Source organism: Porcisia hertigi, chromosome 27 (assembly GCF_017918235.1).
Source record: "Porcisia hertigi strain C119 chromosome 27, whole genome shotgun sequence".
Classification (NCBI taxonomy): domain Eukaryota; phylum Euglenozoa; class Kinetoplastea; order Trypanosomatida; family Trypanosomatidae; genus Porcisia; species Porcisia hertigi.
The window spans coordinates 30237-56926 of NC_090586.1; the positions used below are offsets into that span (position 1 = coordinate 30237).

Genomic DNA, 26690 nt, shown 5'->3' on the forward strand with positions numbered 1-26690 from the left:
GAGGAAAAAGGATAAACTCGAGGTGACCCTCGCAAATGAGATCAAAAAGAGAGAGAGAAATGCCGAGTGAATTCCCTTTCTGTACAAAGATGCAACAAAAACGAAGCACCGCAAACGCGCATGAACGACGACGACAACACAAGACAAAACATCCCAGATGATTTCGCACGGACGCACGTACAGAACAGGAGAGGCAAAATCCGCAGGGTCGACAAGAAGAAGAAGCAAACACGCAAAGTGCAGAAATTACATCTCTTCAGGGGGAATATGTGGGGTGCCCATTTTTTTTTTCGGAGGGGGGGGGTTACCGAACGTGGGACACGATAAACAGGACAGAAGAGTGACGTGGAAACACACAAAGGGGTGGAGAGTAGAGTAGGAAGAATCCAGTATGGAGAAAGGCCCACAGGAGGGGCGGAGAGAGTTGAGGCGGCTGCATCGAGCAATGAAACCGATAGGGTCTAATAATAACGGAAGACGACAATCAGCCACTGCGACAGGCGCAACGCACGCACATTGTACGCTTTACAACGAAATGAAGAAGCGTCCGCCTATGCAGCCTGCGCTCCGCTCACTTGGCCTTTCCCCTTGGAGATCAGGTATGCACGTGGGATTGCGGAGCTTAACGAAAAAGGTGGGGGGAGATAGCGCCCCCCCCCCTCTCCAACCCTTCTCGTCTAGCGTCGCCACACATGCGCGCGCAATAGTCACCTGCGTCGAGTGTTAGAGCGACCCCTCGTCTCCGTTCTACCCATACCACCACCTCTCGCAGCCCCTTAGTCGCTGCACCGCAGCTGAAGCAAAAGAGAGAGAGACATGGTACGTGAAAAGGAAAGGCAGAGAAAAAAGACGAGTTAGCGTAGTCCAAATCCTTTCCGGCCCTTTATTTCAGTCTAGTCGTTTTTTCGTCCTCCATCTCTTTTCTGTACGGAGATCCAACACATAAAAAAAATTTCCTCCAAGACTCTAGAGCGCACGAACTAGAATCCATATTTGACGCACAGGCTTTCACAACCACCTTAGAAAAATAAAAGACGAATGAAAGTAAAACAAAAGACGGAAAGCGTTTGTCGCACACACACACACACATGCCCATACAGACTCCCACACGCACACACACACACACACGTAGAGAGAAATAAATACACAGATGCATGTATATATATATATATATACATGCAAACAAGCCCACACAAACACACGAGGTGGGCGAAGTGGCTACTATAATCGAACACGTTTTTTTTTTCATTGCCATTTTGTCCATTCATTTTTAACGTGTTTTAGTACTTCATCTGGTCTCATTTTTTTTTTGTTGCTGATTACGTTCTTTATTCGTGCGTCTGTGCGCATCAGAATTTTCCTTTTTTCACGTTTTCTCATTAGATTTTTTTTAGCAAAAGGTCCACGTCCGAACCTATGTGCACTTTCCTGCTCCCTCTTGCGCGTGCGCTCAATGTGCTGCACTGATGTGATGGCGGCACGCGTGAAGAAGCGCTGTATGGATTGCTCAAAGTAAATAGATGAAGTCGAAGTAATCGGAGGGAAGAAAAAAGACACATACACACGCGCAGGCGAAAAATAAACACAAAAAAAACCACACAGACACACACACACACACAGAGCTGAAGTGAGAAGCGCACGTACCGCATTCCATATCTTCTTATTTTTACGTATGCCGCCGCACTACCATTAGGCGCTCGTAGGCGCATCGTTGCGAGGCTGTATCGCGGGGTTGCGGAGCTCCACGGATCCGTGTGCAAAAGCGCAGCGATCGCCCCATGCGCAGTTACCGTTCTTCTCCCAGTAGATGCACATCTTTGACTTCATCTTTGACCTATCAATACCCTGGCGGCCACCACGGAATCCCGTACCGCGGCCGCGGTTGTTGTTGTTGTTGTAGTACGGCTCGTAGGCAGTTGGCGGGATACTCCAGTGGGTAGTCTTCGTATTGTGGTCAATGTAGTAGGGCTTTCCATCGGCCGTATACGAAAGCTGCCAGCCAGGTGGCAACATGGGCTGCTGGCCGAAGTACGCTTGTTGCATTCTGATAGAAGTCGAGTTACTTTAAAGGATTATTACCTTACTCTATAGAGGGGGAACAAAAAAAATCAGTGTCAACATCGAGGCACACAATCCCAAGGAGGAGGCGAGGGGAGCCCAATGGGAAGCACAGGCATGTTAAGGTGTGTGCATGTGCGTGTTTGAGATATCGGTGATAGGGAGAAGCACAAAAACAGCGAGAAGCGGAGAAAAGAATGCGAGGAAAGGGGTCGGTTGAGACGCAGCTGATGAGGAAAAAAAAACAGCAACCCAAGTTGGTGGAATATCAGTGACCGCGAGAGCCGGACTGATCCGCACACTGACGCCGAAACAACTACGGAACGCCAAAAGCAAGAGTCAGGTTTTACGCAACATAGGCAAGGAAACGCATCGGAAAAGGGGCCTGGACGCGAGGGGAATCGGGGGGAGGGGGGGGGCGGCGCAAATGTGCTTGGAGACGCACACATGAGGATTGCATCCCCATCTCCCAGTGCTTGAACTCCAAGGGAAGGCGACGAGATACGAGGTTCCTCTCACAAGCGTCCCGACACCCTGGCCGATCCAGTGATGCCTCCGCATGTCTTCGTGTATGTGTGTGTGTGTGTGTGTAAATGTGCCAGTATCAAGGGGGGCTGAACAACGGTGGACAGCATTCGCGCGCTGCAAGCAGCAACAACAGCGAGGAAAAAAATACCCAGACAAAGCAAAGAGAGTAAAAGGTCTCCAAAAGAACTCTGAGGGGAGGGAAGTGGAGGGGATAAAACCCCAAAGGGGGATAAACAATGCCAACGCAGTTTTCTCCACATGGGGGTGCTAGTATACATAAATATCAGCCGATAGCCCCTGCCTTGGCGCATCGAAGATGTGCGCAAGGTTGGTGTCAGTAAGCATGTCGACGCACCGCGATGCTCTCACGATTGCTGTGCGTAGGGATAGGTGGATCAGAGATGACCACGTGGCCTGGATCCTTTAAAAATATCGGTAAAGGCCTTTTGAAGGGCGGCAGCTGAGCATCCTATCCACGTAGCGATCGTTCATGTCGTGGCGATCAGCGAAGCAGTGTCGTGTCTCGAGCTTTGCGCTCCGGCTCGTCGCATAAGGTTTGACACCGCCAAGGGAGAGACTAAAATTTACGATGGACTCCTCGATATGCCTGGGGAGATGCGGACGGGGGGTAAACAGCGCCGCCCGATGCTTCTCCGCCACCTCTATGCGGGGATCCTCTGTAGTCATGGGAATGACATAGGGTGCCTCAGTCGGCACAGGCGAGCCTAGAGCGTCGCATGCGAGCGAGCCTTTCATGAATATAGCCGCATCCAATGGGGTACCATCTGTGCGCTTCAAGTCGTCGATCGTCTTGAATCCATTAGTAGTGCTAATGGGGTAGAGTGGCTTTCGGGTCGTATCTCGCCGTGCAGCTTTTACAAACGGGAGCGAACGCACGCGTGTCGAGGGACGAGCCACACCAAATGTCTCGTGGCTGGCGCGAATAGCCGCGACAGATTTCAGTACCTCCATGCGCCGTTTGACGAACATGGACTCGGCGCTCTCCTTTGGCAATCGCATCTCGGGTGAGGTAAAGGCGCTCCGTGTGAAATGGCCAGTCAACTCGGATAGCAAACCCGCGGGCGAATACGGAAGCGGGGGATTCGCCTCACCTGACATGGCTACGCGTTCACCCTGCGACACGGACAGTTCAATGTCGCCTAGCGTGTGCAATCAACGGGTGTTAAAGAAGGACAAACAATGAAGGGGGGAGGACAGGGATGGGGATTGTTTGGCCTCGGACAAGGCAGAAGGGGGCGAGGTGGCACCCCCAAAAATAATATATATACACATCCACGCACGCATACACAGCAGTCTAGTAGGTAATAATACTTTAAAGCAGTCAGCAAAGATAAGAGAGCAGCTGCCGCAGCATTGTGTGTGTAGATGTGGGTGTGTGTGTGTAATTGTACGCGGCGGATACATGAAAATTCGTCACAGATCGATAGGCTCGATCCGTGCGCATTTTTTTTGTGCGCCACACCCCCTTGTATATTGCGCAAGGCCTCTTGCCGAAGAAAGACCCACTTGAGGCTTGAGTCGTTTGTCAGTGTTCGATAGCATTGTTGTGCCTCCTGGGTCTCGGGAGCCTTTTGCTCACTTTTTCTTTGTGTGTGTGTGTTGGTTATCACGGTTGGTTGTGATAGTAGTAGTAGTAGTACTGGTGATCGCAGTTCCTTCGCTGCTAAGGGGGACAGCCCAGAAAAATCTGGCAAGGGAAGACGAGAAGAGACCCAATGAAACCAGGCAAGCACACGCGCCGCGGACAAGAGAACACAAAAAGGAAACACAAACACAACAGAAAAAAACATCGAAAAAACAGCCAACAAAGAGGTGAAGATATGAGGATTACCAACACAATACACCTGCTCAATTGGGGGAGGGGGGATTCGATTAGCCTTGGCACAACACAGAGACACATAAGCACATACAGACACGCCTCGGAGAAACGCCTCGCAAGTAAAACAGACAAACGCAAAAAAAAAAAACACACACAGCACAAAAGTCATCGCACCGCTGTCAGACGAGGTGCTGCACAACATCACAAGATGGGAGGACGGCAAAAGGGGGGGGGGGGGGTATTAAAGAAGGGGGAGTGGACTAAATGAACGCACGTGCACGGAGGAATGTGCATAGGGATGAAGGGGAGTGCGAATTACAAGGCCAAACACACTTCGAACGCGCTACACCTCTGGAAAAAAAAGAAACCACTATTTGAGCGCGACAATGTGTAACCTGGGCGTTCTCCCTCTACTGTGCTGGCGTGTGTATATCCTCGGTCTATCTTCGATATATTTTTCATAAAGTAGACCCACACAAACACACAAACAAACAGAACCACGACGCAACGGCAGTTTTAGGGTAGATGACCATGTCCCTTACACACATAGAGAAAAAAACAAGCAACAACAGCGGAAAATACGGGGGGAGGGGGGGGAAGACAAACGCGGGACGTAAAACACGGGAGGGGGGGTGATGAAAAGCAACACTTGAAAAGTTCTTCACAACGTTTACATAAAGGAATTAAAAGGAAAAACAACGTGATTCGCACCTTACACACCGACGCAGTAGTTTTGATCATGCATCGGAAGCGGAACCCCAGAAGAATAGATGACATGCACACACACATACACACACACGCAGAAAGACAAAGAAACACAGAAACACAACTATTCCCGCCTAGCTGGACTGTTCTCTTTCCGGCATGATTAGTGATCCCCATCTCTCCTTCGTGCCGAGCACCGGGCCTTTGAATCAGTTCTGTAGCATCAAATGAGTAAAGGTCGCTGTCGTGTCTTTTGTTGGAACCTTCAGAGGAAACGCTAGCGCTGGAGGTAGGTTGAGCTCTAAGTACGGCTCCGGCGGATTATACTTGGGAGGTGCTGGCAGTTTGCCCATAGGCACCAACTGCGGTGAAGCTGAAGCAGAACCAGCCATCGAGGGCGGCTGGTGCTTTGCTGTTTTAGTGGGGCCGAATACTCTACTCTGGGTGGCGCTCGGGCTGCTGAGCATCATGGGGAGAGAGGAGCCAGCTGCTTTCAGTGGCTGACTAGCCGTGCCTGCCACCATCTGCGTCTGAGGAGATGCCACTGTCTTCTGTGCATTATGAACGTTTGGATTGAGAATGAATCCAAGCCCATTGACGTCCAGGTGACGTTCGTCAGGTAGCTCGTGAAGATAGGGACAGTTTGAGCCACGCAGACACCCACCATTCACAAAGTACTTGCACACCTCTTGCGTACGATCATGTGAGGGTACTGCACCGGAGACTACGCCATTCACCGCACCGCCTGTCTGAAGTGACATCATCGTCTGCTTTGCCCCTGATGGCATAAAGACGTAGCCGCCGGGAGCACCAGCTGGTGGTCGAGAACCATTCACGGATGGAACCGGACTTGAAGAGAGATTCCACATCTTCACTCTGAGACACGAGAGGAAGATGGGGGTGTGTCAATATAGAAAAAAAAAGAGAATCACAAACCAACCTGCGCGCACCAAGCGAAGCAGAAACCAGGATGGAGGAGGTAAGCAGTGGCTACGTGAGTATCGAGATAGGGGTGGGAGGAGGCAAAATGGAAGGTATGAACAACAAAGCCCGGAATGTAGAGCGAAAATCACTCACTTCGTCTGCGTACCCCGTGGCGGCGGGGCGTGACTGCAGAATGAATGACGGAGCACACACACACACACGCACGGGTATTTCCCCCCTTCCTTTTTTTTTGCAGGGGCAGAAAAATTGACGGATGTCCCAAACATGCGCTTTGTACGAGCAGTAACAGTTGCAGGGGGGTGATACAGTTAACCGTGTGGGGAAGAGAGAGGATGAGCGATTGAGCGACGAGTTGGCGGAGGATCGCACGGTTGAGTCACACATGCACACACACAAACTTACGCCAACCACGGGGGCTATCTTGAGCGCAGTCTTCGTATTCACTTTTCTGTGGCTGGTGTGTCTCGAAATGTGCTACAGCGTGTATGGATGCTCTCCTCTTTGGGGGGGGAGGGAGAATAAGAAAGCCGGAGCCAACCTACGCAGATGCAAGGCAAGGACACACTTAGACGGGAGAGAACGCATCAAAAGAATCAGATGATGATTAGATGTAGTTGAAGTCGAGTACAGCGGAGACGACGAGGGCGCACGTTAAGCCTCTCATACATCTATGCGTATCAAGCAGTTTATGAGTCTGCAGCGTGCGTTAAGATGCGGGCGGCAATCCCCCCCCCTACGGGCCCTGCCAAGCGCATACATCTAGACGTGTGGGGGCAGCACAGTACCGGGGTGATGCATGCGTTACCAAAGACGGCCGAAGTGCTACTATATATGTTACCTTTTTGCATGACTTCGAGGCTTTTCGGGGGCGGGGGGTGCACGTGTAACTCAACTGTTCGGAAGATGAACCTGTGGAAAAAAGAATTCAAAAACATCACAAAACTGCGTAGGATTACTCTCCCCTTCGCACGCACGCACGCACGCACGCACACAAGCCTCATGCACATCATGCCATCATTGCCTGGGGTGCCAGCCATTAACCGGCAGCGATGGAAAAGGGGAAACTTGTCGACACACACACACACACACAAAGGCCTGGATAAGCCCCTGCCTCCGGTCCCGAGATCTCACATAGCCACTATCACTCGGTCATCACAAACTTCGGTGCTTCTCCTTTGTCCGCTCCACAATGAAGCGGCGGATGTACATCATGACGGGGATTAGAAGGACCACAAAAACAACGGTAACAGCGCCCACTGCGCGACTCTTGCACTTCACACATGAGCATTCAAACCCCCAGCGTTTCTTCATGGCCAATGCCAGACGAGAGAGTGGTAGGTTGTTGCCCGGCATGTAATTGATAAAGAGCTCTTCGCCTTCCCGAATGGGCCGCACCGCACGAGCGCTAAGGAAAAAATTGCTTTTGAGAGCATTGTACGTTATGGAGAGCTCCACATTCGGCTCGCAGCTGTGGTTGAGGTACGAGGCCTCTGGGAAAAGGCAGATGCCTCGGCGACCACGGTAGTCTACCTCGAAACGGTTGAACTCAATGATGAGAGGCAACTTCTGCAGATCGTAAGAAGAGAATTCGCCGCTCATCAGACAGCTGGAGCCGTTGCGGAACGCTCCTTCAGCCCCAGGGGCGCGCACCTCTTCCGCAAAATCGAAAACGTCACGCTCGCGAGTGAAGTAAGAAAAGCCACCAGACATAAGCGAGAGGATGCGGTGCTTGACGTACTGCTGATCCTGTGGTGTTCCATGGACAACTTTGCTGAAGATCTCCTTGGTCATGATAAGCACCTGTTCTCGAAGTGGCTGTTGATCGCTCTCCCCGATGTACATGCAGTAGGCGGGGATATTCATGATTTCACGGCCGTAACTGATCTCCCGCTCCGCAAACACGCCGCGGGCAAATGCGCCACCGAAGCTGGCATTCATATCGATTTTCACATCTGTTGTCACAAAACCACCAGGAGGGACCTCGATCCTGCCCTGAACGGTCGACACTCTAGCAAAGCCACGAGCAGACACAAGAAGTGAGCTGTGGTGTGAAGAAGAAATTACGGTGCTCAGTGGCACGCGTACAGCTGCAGTGGGAGCAGACCAGCAGCGAAGCGACCCCGTTGCCACTTTGGAAGGGACACGCATCACGAGTAATCTGGAGCTGCACCGCGAGTGTGGCTAAGGCACCTCGTTCTCTACGCTCTCAGAAGCCTGCCTCTAGTCAAGAACCTGTGTGACGGTCGTAGAGAGGAAAAAACAGCGGAACGAAGGCGGTGGTGCGGGCACCACTTACGCACTCCCGAGCGGATGTCCGTAGGCACTCGCGTGTGTGTGTGTGTGTGCAAATGCGCTCGAGCTATGGGTGGGACTGGCCCTGGATCCTAGCGTGCGCACAGCATAGGAAAGCAAACACAAATGTGGTGTATTCGGGAAAGCAACAGCAGCCGCGAAGCATTCGGAAAACAAATTTGTGGAGATGAGTTGAGAATAGCAGCACGGGCAGAAGAAAGCGAGCAGTATAGGTTTTGGTCGGATCTGAAAATACCCCTGGAGTTGACCGAGTTGGTGCACGTCGACAACGGCAGCCAATGAACGCGCCGGTGACTCGGAGGCGAAGCTACACCAATGAGTTCGATGGCAGGTCATTGCGATTGGCTTGCGGACGATCTCCCCCCCCCCCCTCTCCCCGGCCTGAAAGAGGTCCCACTCGAAAATATGGACTGTGTACACTTGAATGCAGCTTCTCTTTTTCAAGAACGTCAAGGGGCACTTGCACGACCCTCAACCTCCGCCCGCCACGAAGGAGTAAACCCGTACACATATTTTTTGTCGAAAGATGTCCACCGTGGGATACAACGTATGAGTGCAACCACAGACTCCCTTCACCACCACCACCACCACCCGCCCTGTACATTGAGCCCCCTCCGTGCGATGCGATAGCAACCAACCACACTATTTGTTTTCTTCCACACAGAAATGGCAGACTAAATCACCGGAGAGGAGTCGTTGTCTCGGGCCCTACACACACACACACACACACACACACACGGCGTTTCAAGGCCGCCTCGCAGCCAGCCCTATCATGCCGGTTCGCCACGCAGTGCGTCTCTCGCGAGGTGGCGCAGACTCCTCGCACTCGTAGGCAGTCAAGGGCAGAGTGAGATGCGAGCCTGTCAGCTTGGCACATCGTCTCGCATATGAGCGGTACAAACGCCTGCACCCTCGCGGGTCATACTGACGCAGCACCATCCACGACCTGACCGCCAAGATGGGCAGAGATCCGTCACTCGGACCTCCCGCGTCGTGAGTACCGGGACCGTGCCACCAGCAGAGAGGCACTACGTCATGAGCAAGGAGAATATGGGGCCGCGTGGATTCACGATAATAGGCGACAATGACCTGCGATATCGCACACACGTGTACGTCTCCCATCATCAGAGCCCCTCAGACAAGGAAGTATAATCGGAAGACATCGCAATTCAAACACTCAGACTCCCTAGTGTGCCGCACACACATGCCCCCTCCCCCCTGTCAAAGCATCGCTTACCACTAGAAAGCAAGAAGGCCCAGGGGCGATCTTCGGATATCGCAGAGGCAGAAAAAAAGACGACGGCGTCCGTGGACTTCTCCTCAACTCCTCAACGCCCCATCTCCACTCATTGGGACTTGAGCAATATCGCCGTGTTGTGCTCCACAACGACAGCTGAAAACGGCCTACCGTTAAAAATGCAGAAAAAGTGCCGCGGGGAAGCCATCAAGGCCCCCGCGTGATACCGGCTGGCGTTTGGGGCCCGCAAGCGAGTCACGGGGCGATGCACGGACAGCCGCATCGTTTCTGCGTCTAGGAAAACAAGTGCACCGCTCTCCAGCAGCAGAACAACCGTCCATGAAAATGATTGAACGAGGTGGACTTCACAGATAGGGATGTCCTCCGTGCAGTAGGTCTGCATTGTGGGAGTTACCATCACAGCGAGGAGCGCTTCACTACGATGGCGCTTCTGCTCTTGGAGCTCTGAGGTGGCGCTGTATTGCGTCGTCACGTGAAATGATGCGGCAAGGTGATGATCCAGAACAACAGCAACGAGGCCAGACAAGGCGCTATCGGCCACTGCCACGGCACCTGACTGGCTTACAGCAGCATTAGTCACCGCATCTGGGGCGCAGTGGCGCAGTAGACGACACTCACCAATTACTCGCATGTCCGCCGCGTTCAGGAACTGGAGTGCGCTGTTTGACCACAAGCACACGAGTGTGTCTGATGCCCACCACGCGCAGTAGCACAGCTCCACTGGAACATCGGAGTGTGAATCTCCAACGGCAGACGGAGGAACAAGAAAGTGCCAGTCCTGCTCTGACGTGTATTTGCTCTGGAGGGACACGGTAGCGTCCTGCGATGTGATAATGGCCGCGCAGTAGCGGACTGATGATAGGCCCCGTGCAACTGAGGACTCTTGACCAATGCAGAGCAGCGCCAAGATGTGATTGCCCTTAGAATTAAAGCGAACAGACGAGTGTAGCACCGTACCGGTGCCCACCGCTGGGAACGACTTCACCCTGGCAAGATCACTGCGCGACACTTTTTTTCGCTCCAGCACGGTCGACATATCCATTGGACACACACACACGGCGTTGTCGAGCGTGATGCACAGCAGTGCCTGTGCAGCGGCTGGATTGGTACCAACTGGAACTGTGTGCGTTGCCACAGCGACGAGCTGCTGCGAGAGAGAAGACTCACGTTCAGATCTCTGACCTTGACCTCCACGATCGCTATCGCGCGGCGAGCTACGGGAATCTCGATCAACCTCGAAGAGGTAAATTTTGGAGAGGTTTGATGTGTTGAGAAGACAAGCACTGCCGTTGCTGAGCCCGCAGCAGAGATAGGCGGGCTGGGCGACCGACGCACCCATGATCCACGAGCAGTCCGACACAAAGACAGAACTCGACGTAGAGGAAGAAGTCACTTTTCGGTCTATTTCGCCTTTCACGTAACGCGTGATGGACTTCTCCGTCATGTCGCGGCGAGACCTGTGGTCCTCTGACTCTACATCGATCTTCCACTGATCCTGCATCGCCAAAGCCGTTGATACGGTGCAGCAGCAGCAGCAGCAGCAGCAGGTGAACAGAAGGGGCGGAGGGGGGAGGAAGAAAGGCGGGAACTGAGAAGACGCTAAACTTCCCAAACGCTGCCACAGTTCGGTTCACTAACAACCGAGAGAAGAAAGAGGCAACGTTAGTAGGGAGGACAGTGTTTGACGAGCAAAATTGGGAGACAAGAAATCATTGACATGTGTATTCGCGTAAAGAGTAGAAGTAGAGAAAACAAGGCGGAGAGCGAAGAGAGGCGGAAGGCGCAACCGGCATATATTTATGCGCAGAAGATGCCGTACACCCCCCCTGTCCTTCGTTAAAGCCACATCATGCGAGTAAAGAGACCACCACTATGGTGTGTGTGTGTGTGTGTGTGTGTATGTAAAGGAAGGGCGGTAGAGGATCTCCGTATGTCGGTGTGCGTTGCTTCAAATCTGCACTCAAGTTCTTCAGTGCTCTCTCTTCCCCTTCCTCCTCTCGCCCACTCACTTCGCAGCGCTCAAATGGCAAGAAAAGGAGACGCCTGCACCGTGACCGGGCTTACGAGTGACGCATTCGCTCCACTTTACTTGACCGTCGCCCACCTATCGACTTCTTGCGGTATCCATGAAACCCTGACACGAAGTATGAGGGGGGGGGGGGGGCAGCAAATACACATGTCACACCAGCGACCGCAAAGAAATGTGAAGAAACGCCAATACGAGAAATATGTCCGTTGCAAGACTGCAGCACCCCAGCACCAAGTCAGCTGTAGAGAGAAGGCTCAGAGATCTGCATGATCGGATAGCAGCGTCACCGGTGTATCTCAAGTGAAGAGCAACCATGAGAGGGAGGGTGTTTCCTTTTGCTCTCTCATTCATCCTCCTCCTCGCCAGCATCAGGCAAGGGCTCAAATCCAGAGGGTGGGTTCTTGGCGCCGCTAGAGTTGAGTACTTTGAAGCGATTGCCCGACAGCTTGCGGTCATTGCGCTGCGCTTTGTTGATGTCTTTATGCATTCGATACGTGGAAGGCAAAGAAGTGCCGTGAATCGTCATGTCATACAGGAGCTTTCCATACATGGCATTGTCTTCGTTGGGGATATCGCGGCGAGCAAACAGTTCATAATGCGTGTTGTTCGGGAGCCTCTTTTTCATGATGAACTCGGGCAAGTTCTGACCATACCCAGGCCGTAAGTTGCGCATAGGATAGCCGGTGAAGGTCTTGAACTCCGGCGACATGTGGCGCTCGTCTTCCAACTGCCATGCACCTGGCGCCTTCTCCTCGATATACTCCTGAAAGATGCGCGCGCGTGCGAGTCGGAGGTCCCAACGCTGCGCGCATGGAACCGGGAGGTGATGAGGGTGAGTGTAGCCCACCCTGTGCACGCCGTAACGCAGAGAGCTGTGGAGCATGTGCGCTTCTTTTAAGATTTATACTAAGAGTCTAATGGACCCCGGGGTTGGGGGTGGAGGGGGGGGAGGGAGGAGAAGCACCAGATAGGCGGAGCATAGGAACCAGCACGTGAGGGGGGAGAAGGAAAGGAAACAAGTAAAATGGCGCGCGCACAGCACTTCCTGTCACCAGCAGAGCACGCGCGTCTCACGCGGTCAGGTATCCAACAGCTCAAACCTGGGAGTCTGCTTTCTCTGTGTGTGCGTGCGTGTGTGTAACTGCAAGTATAACACACGTGTACCTCTTTTCTGTAATACATGAATCCCGTGACGGTATACACGGAACCGCGAGAACCAAAGGAGGGAGGTGGGCAGCAGTGGCAGTGCTCGCCCGAATTGGCTGCAGTCGGGACACTTTTTTCAGAATGGTGCTTTGCTCAGACACATCATCAACTCAGTCATTCACAACGAATACACGCTGCCACACCGTTTGCGCATATGCAAAGGAAAGAAAGCCAAAAGGACATGGAAGGTCATCAGGAGGGAGGGATACACGGGCGGCAGAGGGTAACACGTGCAGGGGCGGGCGAGACGCTGCCGCGACCGAATAAGTTCTCTATTCTTCGCGAAAATGGAGAAAGAATGGAGGAGAGAGACACGTAAAATTGTCAGAGTAAGTGATAACCTCTTTTCAATAAACCTCGTCACACACATGGAGAGGCTTGGAGGCTCTCTCCTCCGCCTCTTTCCCACCGCCGCGCAGACACGCACATACAGACGTCTCACTCAGGCTATTATTCAACGCCGCTACTCCGCCTCTCATTGCCTTCGTTTTCTGGTGCTTGATGTGCGCGGGCATCTGACACAACACATGCGGCGCACGCGACAATACAAAAATAGAGGAAAAGGGGGACCCTCGCTTGCCCCTCCTCCTCTCGAGCCACATGCACACGCTACAGTAATACAACAGTCAAAGAAAAGGGGAAAAGACTAGAGGAGACAAGTGAAGGGGGATGCGGAAGGCGAAGAACAGAATGTGCAGGGGAAGGCGTGCGTGCACCGCATCACACACACACACACACACACACACACGTCCTTGACGCAACAGTTCATAAATGCACACTCTCCACCTCTGTCTCACCTATCGGTTGCAGCTCACATACGTCACCCCTCCCCCCCCCCAAAAAAAAAGGAAGAAGCGACACCGTTAGCTTGACGGTGGCGGTGGGATCATGCAAGACGGCACGTGGACGAACTTTCGATCTGACTTGTCGCATACCCACGCTGCCTCCACCTCGTATAGCTTGTCTTTCTGCTTGTCGTGCACCTCGTGTAAAATATTGACGAGCTTCACTACAGCCTCCTCGCACGTGAGGTTGGCAAAGTCGAGCTTCTCCAGTTCACTCTTCGCCAGTGTCTTGGCCTTGCCGAGTGCGACACCGTAGTACCCCGCAACAGTGCCACTTGGGTCGCTGACAAACAACTGTGGACCATCATCCGCATACGACGCGATGATAGCTGAGCACCCGAACGGGCGGTACGCGAAGTGGGTGGTGTACACGTGCATGAACTCGCCCACACGGTTGGCCAAGGCTGCACCACGGATCGGTGTGGCAAAAATGTCTCGACTATTCTCTGCCTCGAGCCTTGCACGAGAGATAATTGCACGCCCGTCAGGCAAAAGACCGCAGATGCAGATGCCGGCCTGGCGGTCCACGGCGTGGATGCGGTTGTTCGAGCCGTTCTCCAGCATGCGGCTCGAGTGAATCTTCTCCACGGCAACCACAATGCCGTCCTTGCAGCAGGCAGCAACGGCGGTGCTGCTGTTGTCGACAGCCTTGCCAGCATACTCCACCTGGAACACGCGTCCCTCCGCCGAGAAAACGTCCGTCGACTGATCGTGACCGCTGCCTTTCCCCGACATGGTGATGAAAAACAAAAAGTAGCAAGCGGTAATGACTAGAGTCCGTAGCTCGTCTTGGCGTTTCGCACTAATGCAGACCAAAGAAAAAAAAGACACGGGAATGTGCGGCGAATAGGAGAGGGCGAGAGAGAGAGGTAGACGAAGCAGATGTGCTCTGGAGAAAACAGCTGCGTATGAGCACCGGGGCCTGTGATCGTGCGGGTGTGCGTATGTACAGAGGGAAATCGCAGGAACTGCAGATAAAGGCCTGGCTTTCTTCGCTGTCACCGGTTCAATAAGAACAAAAGAAAACAGAAGAAAGGTGGGAGCCGAGGGTCTTAGAGATAGCGTCACCACGGTGCTTGGGAGGGCTGCAGATGATGAAACTCTGAGGAAGGGGAGACGGCAAGGGAACCACCTCGTTCGTTTCGTGAGGACACAGTGAAGAAGAAAGAAAGAGATGAGGAGGGAGAACAGGAGAAAGCTAACGAGGAGCAGAGGGGTAGGCGGGCAAGAGAGAAGCGGGGGGAGGGGGGCAGGCAAGAAAAAACACGCCCACATACACGCTAAAGGCGAAGCAAGTGACACAACGCCAAAACGAGCAGCCCGTACTCTTCATAACGCACTGCCCTTTAGTTCCCTATCGCATCATTTTTTCTGTGTGTGTTGCAAGGGGGGGGGGGGGGCAGAAAACATATTGTGAGCTGAATCAGAAGCTTGGCCACATGGGCGCGCGAGGGGCCAACGTGCCACGTACAAACGCACCTGTGATTTGCCTTCCAAAACTAAAAGAGCAGCGTGCTGAGGCATGAGGGTTAACTCGGGTACACAGGCGCTGAGACCGACACACCTCGCTCGACTTTGCTTTGCCACCGGTGACCGTGCTAATTGTACGGCATGGAAAAAAAAAGAAGGCGTTCCGTGCGATGAATGCGCGATGTCACTTCCCCCAACGAAGGGAAGAACGTGGCCCCAGACGGCGCACGACAACGCTCGAAAGCCCCACGACAAGAAGACCGCAGCACATACCTGTCAATCCTCTCAGCATCAGTGACCATGGTGACCGCGGCGCCGGCGACGCCACAGCTGGGGCAGGCAACGACGAGGGGGTGTTTCTGTCACTTACCTGCTGACGTCGAACTTTGCTGGAACGAGGCGCTCGTTGAACTTCGTCCTCTGGATTACGCCAGGAAGGACCATCTGCCGGGCGTGGTGGCAGCCGGTCCTCCCAATTCCCACCATTAGCGAACAGCTCCGATATCTTCGCAGAGAGTGACATATCGATATCGTCCAGTCCGCTCTTGCCGAGGGAGTGTGAGTACAGACACACGTCGCCATTGGGGCAACATCCGAACAAGTGGGCCACGCAGTAGTGAACTTTTTTTTGCTGAGCCCGAATGATCTGCTGGAGGCGGTGCTTCAAGCGGCCGAGATCAGCGGGGCGAAGCAATGATCCATCCATCTCTCCATGATTACCTTCAAAGTTGCTCTGGTTAAACTGACAAGCAACGTCAATCTCATCCAGCACGTCATCTGCGATGAGGGTGTCATCCACGATAACAGTGCGCAGATACGGATTGATGTGAGCCAAGGCAGCTATAGACATGCCTGCTTCATTCTCTAGTGGGGTATTCGAGAGGTCAATGTAGTTCACGCGAGATCGCACCAGTGCATCGCAGAGAGAGCAAATCGCTTCGTCGCTGACATTGATGCCGCTCAGCGTGAGAGCCTCCACAGACAGGTTGTACTGAAACGCCATCGAGAGGGAGTACACCTCGGCATCGCCAAAGAAGCCGGAGAAGTCGTCGTAAACAAGGATGGAGCGGATCAAGTTATTCAACGTCTCTTCTGCCAACACATGAAACTCATCCTTCCCTACGTTGGTGTAGTTGCTGTTATGGTTAGTGAAGTAGCAAAGCGCTTGCTCCAATTGAGGCAAGCTGAAGGACTCGCAGCTGCCTGAAACAACTCGGATGACTAGCCTCCACGCCTCCTCGCTCTTGACTTGCGCCGAGACGGCGTCAGACAAGGTTCGCACGGCACCAAGGACACGGCTCCTCGGCTCCATTATAGTCGCAATCGTTTCTTGCACGCGAGTGCGACTTTCTTTTCCGACAAGGATACGATCACCGCGAACTCATCGATTCCCAAAGGGCAGAGGAGGAGTAGACAAAGACGAGACAGATAAGCGAGAGGGAGAGAGGGAAGGTGGGCGGTGTGGCAGAATTTCTCAAAAAAAAAAAAGAGTCCTGGCAACATACATTTGAGGCAGCAAACGTCACATAGACATGCAGTCCCCCACATAATAATGGCACCTTCCACACGGTGGAGAGGGGCAAGAAGAAAAGGAGGTGAAGAGTCCCAAAGTCTATCGCCGCACCCTCATCTCCCGCAACCTTGCTTCCTGTGTGTCGCCTATTTGAGGGCACGGCCCTATCCCCCGTCCCGACTAGTAGTGGCCCTGCAATGCAGCGAGGATGTATCCAGCAAGAAAAGAGTCAACGGACGACGAGGGGGAGGGGGGATTATAGTAACAGCAACAAAGTGAGCTTCGATTATGACAACGTTCACGCTCTTAGCTAAGGGGTGGGGGGACTCTCAACACGCAAATGCACTTGAGAAATACTGTGGTGCAATGAATGTGATAATACTGGACGCCCCATCGAGGGTGACCCCTTCAACCGCGGCACTGATGAGACTTGACGCCTTGTACAGAGCAAGTACCTAAAGAAGCTGATCGAGGGATCTTAAAGAAAGCGATAGAAGCCACAACATATACAAGAGCGTGTATCGCTCAAGAATTGCTCCTCAGGGGTAAACCAGAGTCCTTACATGGACGCTCAAGACAGAGGGTGCACCTCTTTAGTCAGTGCCATTTCAATCAAGCGACCCGCCATGAAGCTAACTGCACCACTGATCGTGCCATTGAGAATCATAAGCACCGCCGAGCGCCCCATATCGACACCGACGAGATAACCCTTCACTGAACCAAGAAAGATCAGCGAAACCAATGTGAGGAAACAGGAAACAAAAAACACGGAGTCTGTTCCATGGCCTTTACCTGGAAGGTACGCTAGAAGAGGGATTGTGCCGAAGAGCAAAAAAGAGAAGAACATAACAACACCTTGTTTCATGGGGCCGTAAGCATCGTCGAGGTCCACCAGCAGCCCGAGCTCCTCCACCATCATAAAGTCGACGAACATCTTCCTGTCCTTTGAAATAATGCCGACAATCGTTTGCGCGTCGTCGAAAGAAAGCCCTTTCGCCATGTAAATCTGAACCATCTCATCTACCTCCAAGTCGAATGAGTTCTCCACCTCCCATTCCTCGCGGCGCCGCTCCGAGGAGGCATTTTCAAGCTCCGCCTCGCCAGAAACGTACTCGCCAAACCCCATGGAGAATCCATCAGCGATGACGTTGGAGAAACCAAAGATGAGAACTGTGGCATAATTGCCCCCACTCCCGGCCGCCGCGGCAATGATGGCGAAGGTAGTCATTATGCCGTCCAGACCACCAAAGACAACAGACTTCACGTATTCGGAGGCACTTGAATTGTGCTTCTCCATGTCTAGCGGCTTCATGTGCTCACGGCGCGACGCCTGCACGTCGCCGGCGTAGAAGGCGGCGCGGGCGGCATCGCAGCTCTTGTAGTCGCTTTTCTCCATCGCAGACACATTCAGCACGGTTGACTCAGACATGTTTGACGAGGGATGATCCAAACAACCAAAAATAAAGAAAGGAATGCTTCAAAGCAGAGGGAAACGGGCCTTTCCTGTGTGAAGGTGCATGCCCCTGTGAGTTTGAATTCGAGAACGCGTTAGAGAAGAAGTGAGGAGTGTAGCACCTAGAAAACACGAACACACACACACACAAAATAAGAGATGTCTGCTACGGAAAAAGGCAATCACTGCCCACGAGGGAGGGAGGGGATGAGGGGGGGGGGGGGGAGTGGCTGCGCACACGAAAAGGCGCCTTTACTCACGCAAACGCACCCGAAAATGTGAAGGAGACGATAGACAAAACCAAAAAGACGCCGTGTGTGTGTGTGTGTGCATGTGTCCAAAAAGCGGGGTGCACGTGAAACCACAGTGCAGTGATAATGGCGAGAAGAGGGGGGGGGGGAATTGAAGAACAAGAACAGAAATGGTGCGACTCTCCGGATTGGGCATTGCGGGTTAGACGAATAAATGAGGAGGGGATGTGTCAGGAGAACGAAAACGTGTCCAGGGAGTCGATGCAGAATAGTAAGTCCGCGAGACGTCACAGAAGCTGCGGAGGGATGAAATGGTAGGCCGATTGCCATATCAATTGTGACGTACTCGCTTCTTCTTTCTTTCCCCCGTGGGGGGGGGGGGGGAGTACACGGCATTAACGTGGAGGGTCCAGAATCAGGCGTGAAAAGGGGCATCACAGCAGCAGGAGAGAAGGAAAGGAGGCGTGAGGATGAGGATGAGGAAAGCGATGGGCGTGCCCACACAGTGGCAGCAATTACAAGGACAAGCACAATCGAGAGCTGAAAACAGTACCGACACACGAAACCCAAACGTGAACAGTGGAGCGCACGCCAAAATATGGTTGGTATCGCCACCAATAGGCGCCTACTAACGGGCCCCGTCTTCCTCGTGATTTGGCACAAGAAAATGAGGAAGCGCGCGGGAGATAGGTATGAGCTCTGTGAAGAATGAGTGCTGCGCAGGCAAGCGTGCGTCTCACATACACCACCCGATCCCGAAATGCCGGTGAAGAGGGAGGACGCTGCACGTTACTCAAACTCCATAAACAGCTCCACGTCCTTCTTGAGCGGCTTCGTAGCGCAGACCACCACCCTCCGGGCGGCCAGCGGTGCTGTCTCCACGATGACCCGGCGTCTGCTGGATGACGACAAAAAGTCCGACTGCACACACGTGAAGATGGCACAGTTGCCGCGGTCCTTCTCCGCCCCGCTATCCTCAACTCCAGCTGGGGATTCGGGCGGGGCTGCCCGTATCAGATCGATTGCAGGCACCAAAGAAGGAAAGAGGGGGAGGTCTGGTGATGTCTCGATCATTTCGGAAAGATCCGCCGGCGCAGATGGCTCTCCGTTCCACGGCAACAGGAGTGCCCGCTGCATGACGGTACGGTGGGCCTGTACCAGCATATCCCTGCTCGGGCGCAGCTCCGGCGATACACCGCGGCGTTTCATGTAGTGACGGAGCATCCAATAGGTCAAATCGAGCTCATCTAGTACTCGCCTTTCCATCACTTGCAGCTCAGCTGCGGAGCTCCGACGTAACGAAGAGTAAGCAAATTTGTTACCTTCCGTGAAGGGGTTCGGCAATGGAGGATACACGGCGTTGCTCAGCAGTGGCTGCAGCAGCCACCGCTTTGTAACGCTGGTGACCGCGCACTGTTGCTGATAACATGCTACAAAGCACGCGAGCCATAAACTGTGTGCGGTAGAGGCACCCATTCGACCTCGTCGCGTCAAGAACAACAACATCTTGCGAAATGGAGGGAGCGCACGAGGCAGCACGTCTCCTCTCAGTGTTTGCCCGTTGAAAACGGAGTTGTACGGTACAGTGATCAGTGGGCTACCATCCTTGACCGCCTCGCCGAGAACGAGACCGATTGGCGAGGCAGCTGCTCCCGTCTTGTGAATAAAAAGTTTCTTGCTGGTGACACCACAGCCCCCACACGCGGCCCAGAAGCCGTCGACGGAGTTGTGCATACACACTAAAAGTGCCACACGAGACCCAAACAGGGACAGTGATGGAACCGAGCGGATCGGCGCGACGACACCGATGGTAAACCGCGCAGGTATACGTAGAGGACAGGGAGGGAAACAGAGCCACACGTAAGGACTGAGACCGTGACTGTGGCTGGGCTATCCGCGTTGGCGTCTTATAAGGCCAGGTTTTGTTCGCTCTCGTATCGTCGCCGCACCACGAGGATCCGTTTTTTACCTGGAGAGAGTGAAGGGAGGGAGAGGGGGGGGGGTCAAAGCAGATGTAATTTGTAAAGTGGAATGACCATAAGAGATGTGCGCAAAGGCTGCGTTCTTCTGATTTCGCTTACTGCAACGCCGGTAGTCGCATAGGACTCTGCGAAGAGTGTCTCCCTCTGGCTGTGGAGAACACGCAAGGGAGGGGGGGAGAGGGCTGGACCCTGTACTCGAGTCTCACAGGAATGTGACTGGAGGCAGCAGCACTCGGAGGAACACGATGCACGCAATCAAGAGACGCATAGTGTCCAAAACAAAAGCGCCTCCTTCACCGGAAATCGACCACTTCCCCAGTTTGACACTCACCCATTCAACTTTGGTGGGCGGGCTAACCCGTTGAAGTCTCTTTTGCCTCTTACTTGTGTTGCTGCTTCCCCTTAGCAAACAAAGCGAGTGCAGCGAACGGGAAAAAGAGCAACCGCACTCATCAAGGTCGGCGCGGTAACAGAACGACAAGTCAGTCTCTCGGCCCGTGGAGACTCGAACATAAAATCAACACAAACCCAACGCAGACGAAAATGTCGCTTCAGAAACAAGCCAGACATCATCATCATCAACCAACCTCCCCCCCCCTACACCCCTCTGCTCCTCCTCACGCGAATGCATAGATACGCTTACTCGCTGCTGGTTAGAAATCTGCAACCCCAGTTGCAACGACGTCACGCACGCGCGTGATGCCGCCCAAGTCCGGTTCACGACGCCAGCGCGGCCTTGGCACTACATGTTCTTCTGTGGGATGCTGCCAGAAGTTGGGCCAGTTGTTGGCTACGGTATACTCCTGTGGGCTAAAGTATGCCGCCGCGTCGGGGGTGCGGTACGAGAAGCGGTCCTCCATATGTGCCGCATTGAGCTCCTTTGCGGCGTCGTCAAGAATGGACGCGTTGATGGCGCGTTGTTGCTGGATGCGCTGTGCCCATATAGTGCGATGCCGAATCGATTCGGTCACCTCACGTGCATGAAAATTGTTTCGCTTGTTCGGAACCATCTTGAAGAGACCATTGGCTAGCGCGCAGCCCGGGAACTTGTTGTCGAACACCTTATCACGAACGAGGAAGTGGCGCGTCACGTCGCGGTGAGCGCGATGCAGTTGAATGAGTTCATACGCCGAGTTGTAGTAGGTGGGGATGCGACGCGGATTCGCTCCGGCCACAACGGAGTGAAATGAGCCACGGCCTAAAGCCCCACTAGACATCCCTGAGCAATGAAGCGAGGCGACACACCCCACACTGAGGCCCAGGCAAACGCTTCGGGTGCACTTCACGGGTGGTGCTGGCGCGCGCAGGGACACGCCGCGGGGATGAAGAGAGAAAATGGAGGCAAATATCCGAGATATGAGGCGGAAAGGAAGAAATGGATAGGGGAGAAAGTAGATGGCACCAAACACATTTCACGAAAACGACAGCCACGAGCTGCCGTGGCCATGGGGGGAGAGGGAGTAAGGTATTGGGGTGTACCTGACGTGAATGCTACCCCGATCCTTGAGTGATACTCTGTAGTTGTATATGCATGGTGGAACTGTGGCCGGTTCGATCGCACATGAATTATTCGCTCTACTTTCTCTGGTGGGCCTTCGAGTCTTGGTGATTACTTTGGTCCACGAAGGGCTTTGAAACATACGCGCTTTCGCGTTTTCGTTGCTGTGGTAGGCTTGGCCATCATGAATTAATTCTTTCGAGCAGGGGTGCTGTAGAGGCTTGAGTTCACTTTACAAGGAAACTATAATTCAAGTCACTATCGTCGCTGGTGACACCGGGTCATAACTCCCCCCCTTCAAAGTGAGTTGTGGACTCGGTGGCGCAGTAGCCACTCAACGCCACAATCAAACCAATACAGTCATGGTTAAAGGACCGCAGCGCATGGAGTAGCGTTCAGTATTGTCACCAGATTCCCGCCTGCGCTGGGACATGCTGAGCTGTCCGTATCACCTGCACACGACCCACCGCTGTAGCTGCGCCCATCGTTTTACAATGGACCCGAGCCCGCTTCGGACGTCGAATTGCCCCCTCCCCCGAATAGTCCCGAGTCAAAGTCTGTTCTGGTGACGTGAGAATTAGGTTTGACTTTGGTTCATATTTGATCAAGGACTTCCATTGTCATTGGGTCATCCTCTCATGCACGTGGCCGCGCGTGACGTTTACTTGTCTGACGGTGCTATCCTATGAAATCCACGCCACTACAGCTTCGATGTCTCCTCGGAGGACAGCAGGGGGGAGGGCTTCTAGCTAAATATAGTCTCTTCTTATCAAAGCACCGAGACGCCTCCCTGGTGTACGCGCTTTCCTCTGCTAAACCGGGGTGATTGACGCCAGGAGAACGAAGCACCCTGCCTAAAGGTCATGGTATGCGGTGTCTCTTGCAGAAGACATGCGCGTACTGCAGGGAGAAGAGGGGAAACTCCACGCATAAGTCGATGTCGCTCTGCGCAGCGCCTCCTACGACGGCCATCGTGTAGGGCACCTTTTGCGTTGCGCCTCACCGAAGCGAAAGATGGAGAAAAAGAGTGTGATGGGCAAGTGTGAACATACGAAGGGGTGCTGGTGCGGGCTTATGCAACAGCAACGCACCACATCGAGAAGAGCAAAAGAGAATGGGATGTACTGCCCACTCAGTGTATGAGCCTTCCCATTATGATGCAAGCGTGTGTAGACAAGAGAACGTGTGGCGCCCCTCTCTTGCGTACAAGAGCGGAAGTGGGCGGTTTATAAAGCCGATCTTGTCGCGCCGCCAGACCATTACTCACTCCCTTCCCCCCTCCTGCGCAGAGAACTGCGTGGTTTCTGTGGGCGCAGTCACTTCAGCGGGCACCCTCCGACAATTAGGTAACACACTCAGTACGCTCTGCTCTTTCTTCCATGACGACAGCACTCGACTCATCCCGCTTGCTTCTAAAAGAATGCGAAGTAGTTGGGCACCCCATCCAAGATCGAACATTAGATGAGCCGCTGCTCCATATAGATAAACTCGTGTCAGCATTCTCACTGAGAGATACAGAGCCATGTCTCTAGTGATTCAAACCCGGTTCTATGAACAACGCATCTACTTCTTGACAGCTTTTTTATGCCCACCTGTCGTCTTTTGTAAGATTCCGGAGACGTGCACAGATCTGCCGTCTCGCGGCCTCTTCTTTCCAACGATCGGCGTCCGGGCGGCGGCTACGGTCGGCGGTGCCTTTATTGTGAAGAAACTGTCCAGTCGCATCTGTGTTTTCTTGGTGAGGGCAGCCCTCAGCCGTGCGATGCCCTTGTTTACGCGCTCGGGGTTAAAAACCTTCTCCTCCACGAGAAACTGAATCAGACCCGCCTCGTCCGGCTCGGAAAAGTGAATGTCCACTTCCTCCGCAGGGGTCACCTCCGGATTCTTGAAAAAAGCCCGGGCCTCTTTGTAATAAAAGTCGGGAGGCACACTGTGCTTAGTCATGTCGAGGGACTCTAGAAACGATTCGATGGTGCCATAGCGCTTAATGCCTTCCCACGCCTTTTGAGGGCCGATCCCAGAAATCTTTGGAACGTAGTCGCATCCGAGCAGAATGCAAAGATCGATGAATTGGTCCATGGACAAATCTGTGGACCGCAGCACAGTGTCGAGGTGAATTTCTGCTATTGGTCGCTTCTTTGCGTCACTAAGGCTTAGGTGGCGGAGCATTACTTTGGAGCCAAACGTCAAGGCATCCATATCCTCCGTTCCCACTGCCCAAGCCTTGCCCTTCTTCACTAACTCTGCACACTGCGCCTCCGCTTCAGAGGGGGCTTGGACGACAGGAACACCCATGAGTTGCAGAAGCTTCTTGCACTCTTCCATCTGCTCTCGACTCACGCGCACCGTTCGCTTGCCCATCTTCTCCATCATTTCGTCGTCACCGGCGTCTTTTGCCTTCTCAAACTCTCTCTCCGCCTCGGCAGCTTTCTGACGGCGTGCCTCCAGCTCGTCGGCTTTCAGCTTCGGGGGCTTGCCGTCAAAGACATATATGGGCTTGATCCCCTCATCAATCATGCGGAGTGTTCTAGCAAAGAGCCCGTTGAGATGTGACGTCACATCGCCATACCCGCTTTTGAGCTCCATTCCCTCCCCGTTGTGAAACCCCTTCATTGCAATGATGAACTGATAAATGCTCATAGACGCGTCGATTGCGATAACGCGCCCAGAGAAGTTTTTCAGCTGTTGCTCCCGGATAGCATTTGGGGACTTGTCGTAGAGCAGCTTGGATAAGCCTAAGATTCCCATTGCCAAAATGTACGCCGCAGGGCGCACTCAACCTTCGTTGCGCTTTCCGTGTGTCAGGCACAATCAAGTACGCGTTCGACAGCTTTCTCCCCCCTTGCAGGAAAGCGTCTGGCACTGTCCCTCCACCGTTGAGAAACTATTATGGATGTGTTTCAAGAGCCCCAATCGCCTAGAGTGTTTTCGTTGCTGCTGCCAAGGTGGTGTCCGGTGGGCGGAAGAAGTGTTTGATTCTGCGCAGATTGGTGTGGTGAGAAGATAGACTTCGAGAAGAAGAGGCTACGCAGCGAATCGATGCACACAGATACCGAGAATACAGAAAAGAGGGTCATTTTTGACACTGGCAAAGACACTCAGAGGTCTTGGATGGAAGGAGATAGTATGGTCAGCCAGCCCTCACTCTTCTGCCTCGGAAGCTGAATATTGATAGCTGTGAGACCGTAGTCCCAGGAAAAATGGCGGCAACGGTAAAGATCCCCCTCTGTGCACGTGTGGCATATCATGCCCGAGTGAAGTGAACAACTCCCCCGGTGTATGTAACCTGATTTCTTATCTTGTTAGCGATGCCCTCGCGACAAGGGGTGCGGTCTTTCACACTACAACGAGTGGTTCAGGCCGCCTCGAAAAGAATCCACTCCTGTCGTGCCTCATCGCATCAGCACAAGAGCAGCGATGGGCACGGCGAGGAAGCTAACGAGGAAAAAGAAAAAATAAGCAGTCGATTTCTTCACTGCCTGCGCTGCAGACGTTTCATCTCTCTCCGCGGACTGGGAAAGAGGCTTCAAACCGCGAAGATCACCGCGCGACACTATTTCCCCAGTTGCATCCTCCATCATCTCCAACACTTCAGCCCACTCGTCCTCCGTGACGTCGCCTGTGTTGGCAAGTATGTTAGCGCGGCGCTTGACACGACAGCAATAAGAAAGGTGAGCGTTGTGCGCATTGAGCATAATGAGGCGTGTAGTCCCGGCCCTCAACGCAGCCCTCAGCTGACGGAAAAGCGTCTCATAAAGCCCACTAGCGCTCATGAACGATGGGGCCATCACGACGTAAATGCCAAGAGTGCTCGACGCCGCACCCGTCTGAACGAGCTCCAGACTGCCTGGAGACGAGGAAGCACCCTCAGTCAAAGGCGTGTAGCCTTCGCCGTCCACCACTCGCGGAGGTGCATTGCAGCAGGAGACCAGCAAAGGAAAAGTTCTGTCGTACGTGTGGAAGGCGAAACGAGCCTCAACAAAAGCAATCTCGCTCTCAACGACGTCCACCTTCACCTCTGGCGCGCCAAACATGCGGCAATCGAGTTGACAGAGTCCTTTTCCATTATCTACGATCACCTCAACGAGCTCCTTCTTTCTCAGCTCAGACAACTGCGTTGCGAGCGATTTTAGTGCACCCATGTCGCCTGCAAAGCCCAGGACCTCGATGCCAAAGGGGAGTACACGCTCCAGGCATTCCATTTGCTCTTCGGCCACGCTGGGGTCATCGCACGGTACATAGCCGGCCAGTACGCACACTGTTCTAGGAGCTGCAACTGCAGAAGAGATGCAAGACCGCTGCCCAACGATAATGGAAACACTGCCATTAGCTGGCGGATCCGACAATGATGTGGGGATGTGCAGTCGCCACATGGGATACGTTGTGAATGCGGATGCAGTTTCTCTGAAAAGCGTGGTTGGAAGTGCAACAGGTGAAGGGAAGAGACAATAACATTGAAGAGGAGATCGGGGGAATGATTAAAAAAAGTTTCAGCGGTGCGCAGGAGAGGGCATAGTGAAAACCAGACATGCCAGAACGAGTGCCCATGAGGATCTACCCAGGGAGTTGTCGCGCGCAGTGAGTTTATCGCTTCCGTGAGCAAGAGACGACGACAACCCTTGCAGACCAAGTAAATCCGTTGGGTGGCACTGAAGACAAAGCAGATTTTTTTTGCGTGTGTGCGTACTTCATACAAAGGAATATAGACGAAATAAAAACGTGTGTAGGCTGGTTCTACTAAAAAAAAAAAGAAAGCCGAAGAGAGAGCGATACATAACCAAGAACACGAATGACAG

At 53.4% G+C, this 26690-nt stretch overlaps 13 protein-coding genes across 13 annotated transcripts; all 13 read right to left on the reverse strand.

The window, feature by feature from the left end:
* Positions 1-1689: 1689 nt before the first annotated feature.
* JKF63_03179 (uncharacterized protein) lies at positions 1690-2043 on the reverse strand (the record flags this gene model as incomplete). The annotated part of the gene is made up of 1 exon (XM_067899200.1): positions 1690-2043. The coding sequence occupies one exon, from the start codon at positions 2041-2043 to the stop codon at positions 1690-1692; it is 354 nt and encodes a 117-aa protein (XP_067755990.1).
* Positions 2044-3009: 966 nt separating this feature from the next.
* Positions 3010-3705, reverse strand: JKF63_03180 (uncharacterized protein; the record flags this gene model as incomplete). Its single annotated transcript, XM_067899201.1, has 1 exon — positions 3010-3705. The coding sequence occupies one exon, from the start codon at positions 3703-3705 to the stop codon at positions 3010-3012; it is 696 nt and encodes a 231-aa protein (XP_067755991.1).
* A 1635-nt stretch (positions 3706-5340) lies between these two features.
* Positions 5341-6000, reverse strand: JKF63_03181 (uncharacterized protein; the record flags this gene model as incomplete). The annotated part of the gene is made up of 1 exon (XM_067899202.1): positions 5341-6000. The coding sequence occupies one exon, from the start codon at positions 5998-6000 to the stop codon at positions 5341-5343; it is 660 nt and encodes a 219-aa protein (XP_067755992.1).
* Positions 6001-7228: 1228 nt separating this feature from the next.
* Positions 7229-8224, reverse strand: JKF63_03182 (uncharacterized protein; the record flags this gene model as incomplete). Its single annotated transcript, XM_067899203.1, has 1 exon — positions 7229-8224. One exon carries the CDS (start codon positions 8222-8224, stop codon positions 7229-7231), a length of 996 nt encoding a protein of 331 aa, XP_067755993.1.
* Positions 8225-9735: 1511 nt separating this feature from the next.
* On the reverse strand, positions 9736-11148 carry JKF63_03183 (uncharacterized protein; the record flags this gene model as incomplete). Its single annotated transcript, XM_067899204.1, has 1 exon — positions 9736-11148. One exon carries the CDS (start codon positions 11146-11148, stop codon positions 9736-9738), a length of 1413 nt encoding a protein of 470 aa, XP_067755994.1.
* Positions 11149-12019: 871 nt separating this feature from the next.
* On the reverse strand, positions 12020-12559 carry JKF63_03184 (uncharacterized protein; the record flags this gene model as incomplete). Its single annotated transcript, XM_067899205.1, has 1 exon — positions 12020-12559. The coding sequence occupies one exon, from the start codon at positions 12557-12559 to the stop codon at positions 12020-12022; it is 540 nt and encodes a 179-aa protein (XP_067755995.1).
* Positions 12560-13745: 1186 nt separating this feature from the next.
* JKF63_03185 (uncharacterized protein) lies at positions 13746-14462 on the reverse strand (the record flags this gene model as incomplete). Its single annotated transcript, XM_067899206.1, has 1 exon — positions 13746-14462. One exon carries the CDS (start codon positions 14460-14462, stop codon positions 13746-13748), a length of 717 nt encoding a protein of 238 aa, XP_067755996.1.
* Positions 14463-15381: 919 nt separating this feature from the next.
* On the reverse strand, positions 15382-16509 carry JKF63_03186 (uncharacterized protein; the record flags this gene model as incomplete). Its single annotated transcript, XM_067899207.1, has 1 exon — positions 15382-16509. One exon carries the CDS (start codon positions 16507-16509, stop codon positions 15382-15384), a length of 1128 nt encoding a protein of 375 aa, XP_067755997.1.
* A 772-nt stretch (positions 16510-17281) lies between these two features.
* On the reverse strand, positions 17282-18139 carry JKF63_03187 (uncharacterized protein; the record flags this gene model as incomplete). Its single annotated transcript, XM_067899208.1, has 1 exon — positions 17282-18139. The coding sequence occupies one exon, from the start codon at positions 18137-18139 to the stop codon at positions 17282-17284; it is 858 nt and encodes a 285-aa protein (XP_067755998.1).
* Positions 18140-19203: 1064 nt separating this feature from the next.
* Positions 19204-20148, reverse strand: JKF63_03188 (uncharacterized protein; the record flags this gene model as incomplete). Its single annotated transcript, XM_067899209.1, has 1 exon — positions 19204-20148. One exon carries the CDS (start codon positions 20146-20148, stop codon positions 19204-19206), a length of 945 nt encoding a protein of 314 aa, XP_067755999.1.
* A 901-nt stretch (positions 20149-21049) lies between these two features.
* JKF63_03189 (uncharacterized protein) lies at positions 21050-21613 on the reverse strand (the record flags this gene model as incomplete). Its single annotated transcript, XM_067899210.1, has 1 exon — positions 21050-21613. One exon carries the CDS (start codon positions 21611-21613, stop codon positions 21050-21052), a length of 564 nt encoding a protein of 187 aa, XP_067756000.1.
* A 1844-nt stretch (positions 21614-23457) lies between these two features.
* JKF63_03190 (uncharacterized protein) lies at positions 23458-24642 on the reverse strand (the record flags this gene model as incomplete). The annotated part of the gene is made up of 1 exon (XM_067899211.1): positions 23458-24642. One exon carries the CDS (start codon positions 24640-24642, stop codon positions 23458-23460), a length of 1185 nt encoding a protein of 394 aa, XP_067756001.1.
* A 644-nt stretch (positions 24643-25286) lies between these two features.
* JKF63_03191 (uncharacterized protein) lies at positions 25287-26267 on the reverse strand (the record flags this gene model as incomplete). The annotated part of the gene is made up of 1 exon (XM_067899212.1): positions 25287-26267. One exon carries the CDS (start codon positions 26265-26267, stop codon positions 25287-25289), a length of 981 nt encoding a protein of 326 aa, XP_067756002.1.
* Positions 26268-26690: the final 423 nt, after the last annotated feature.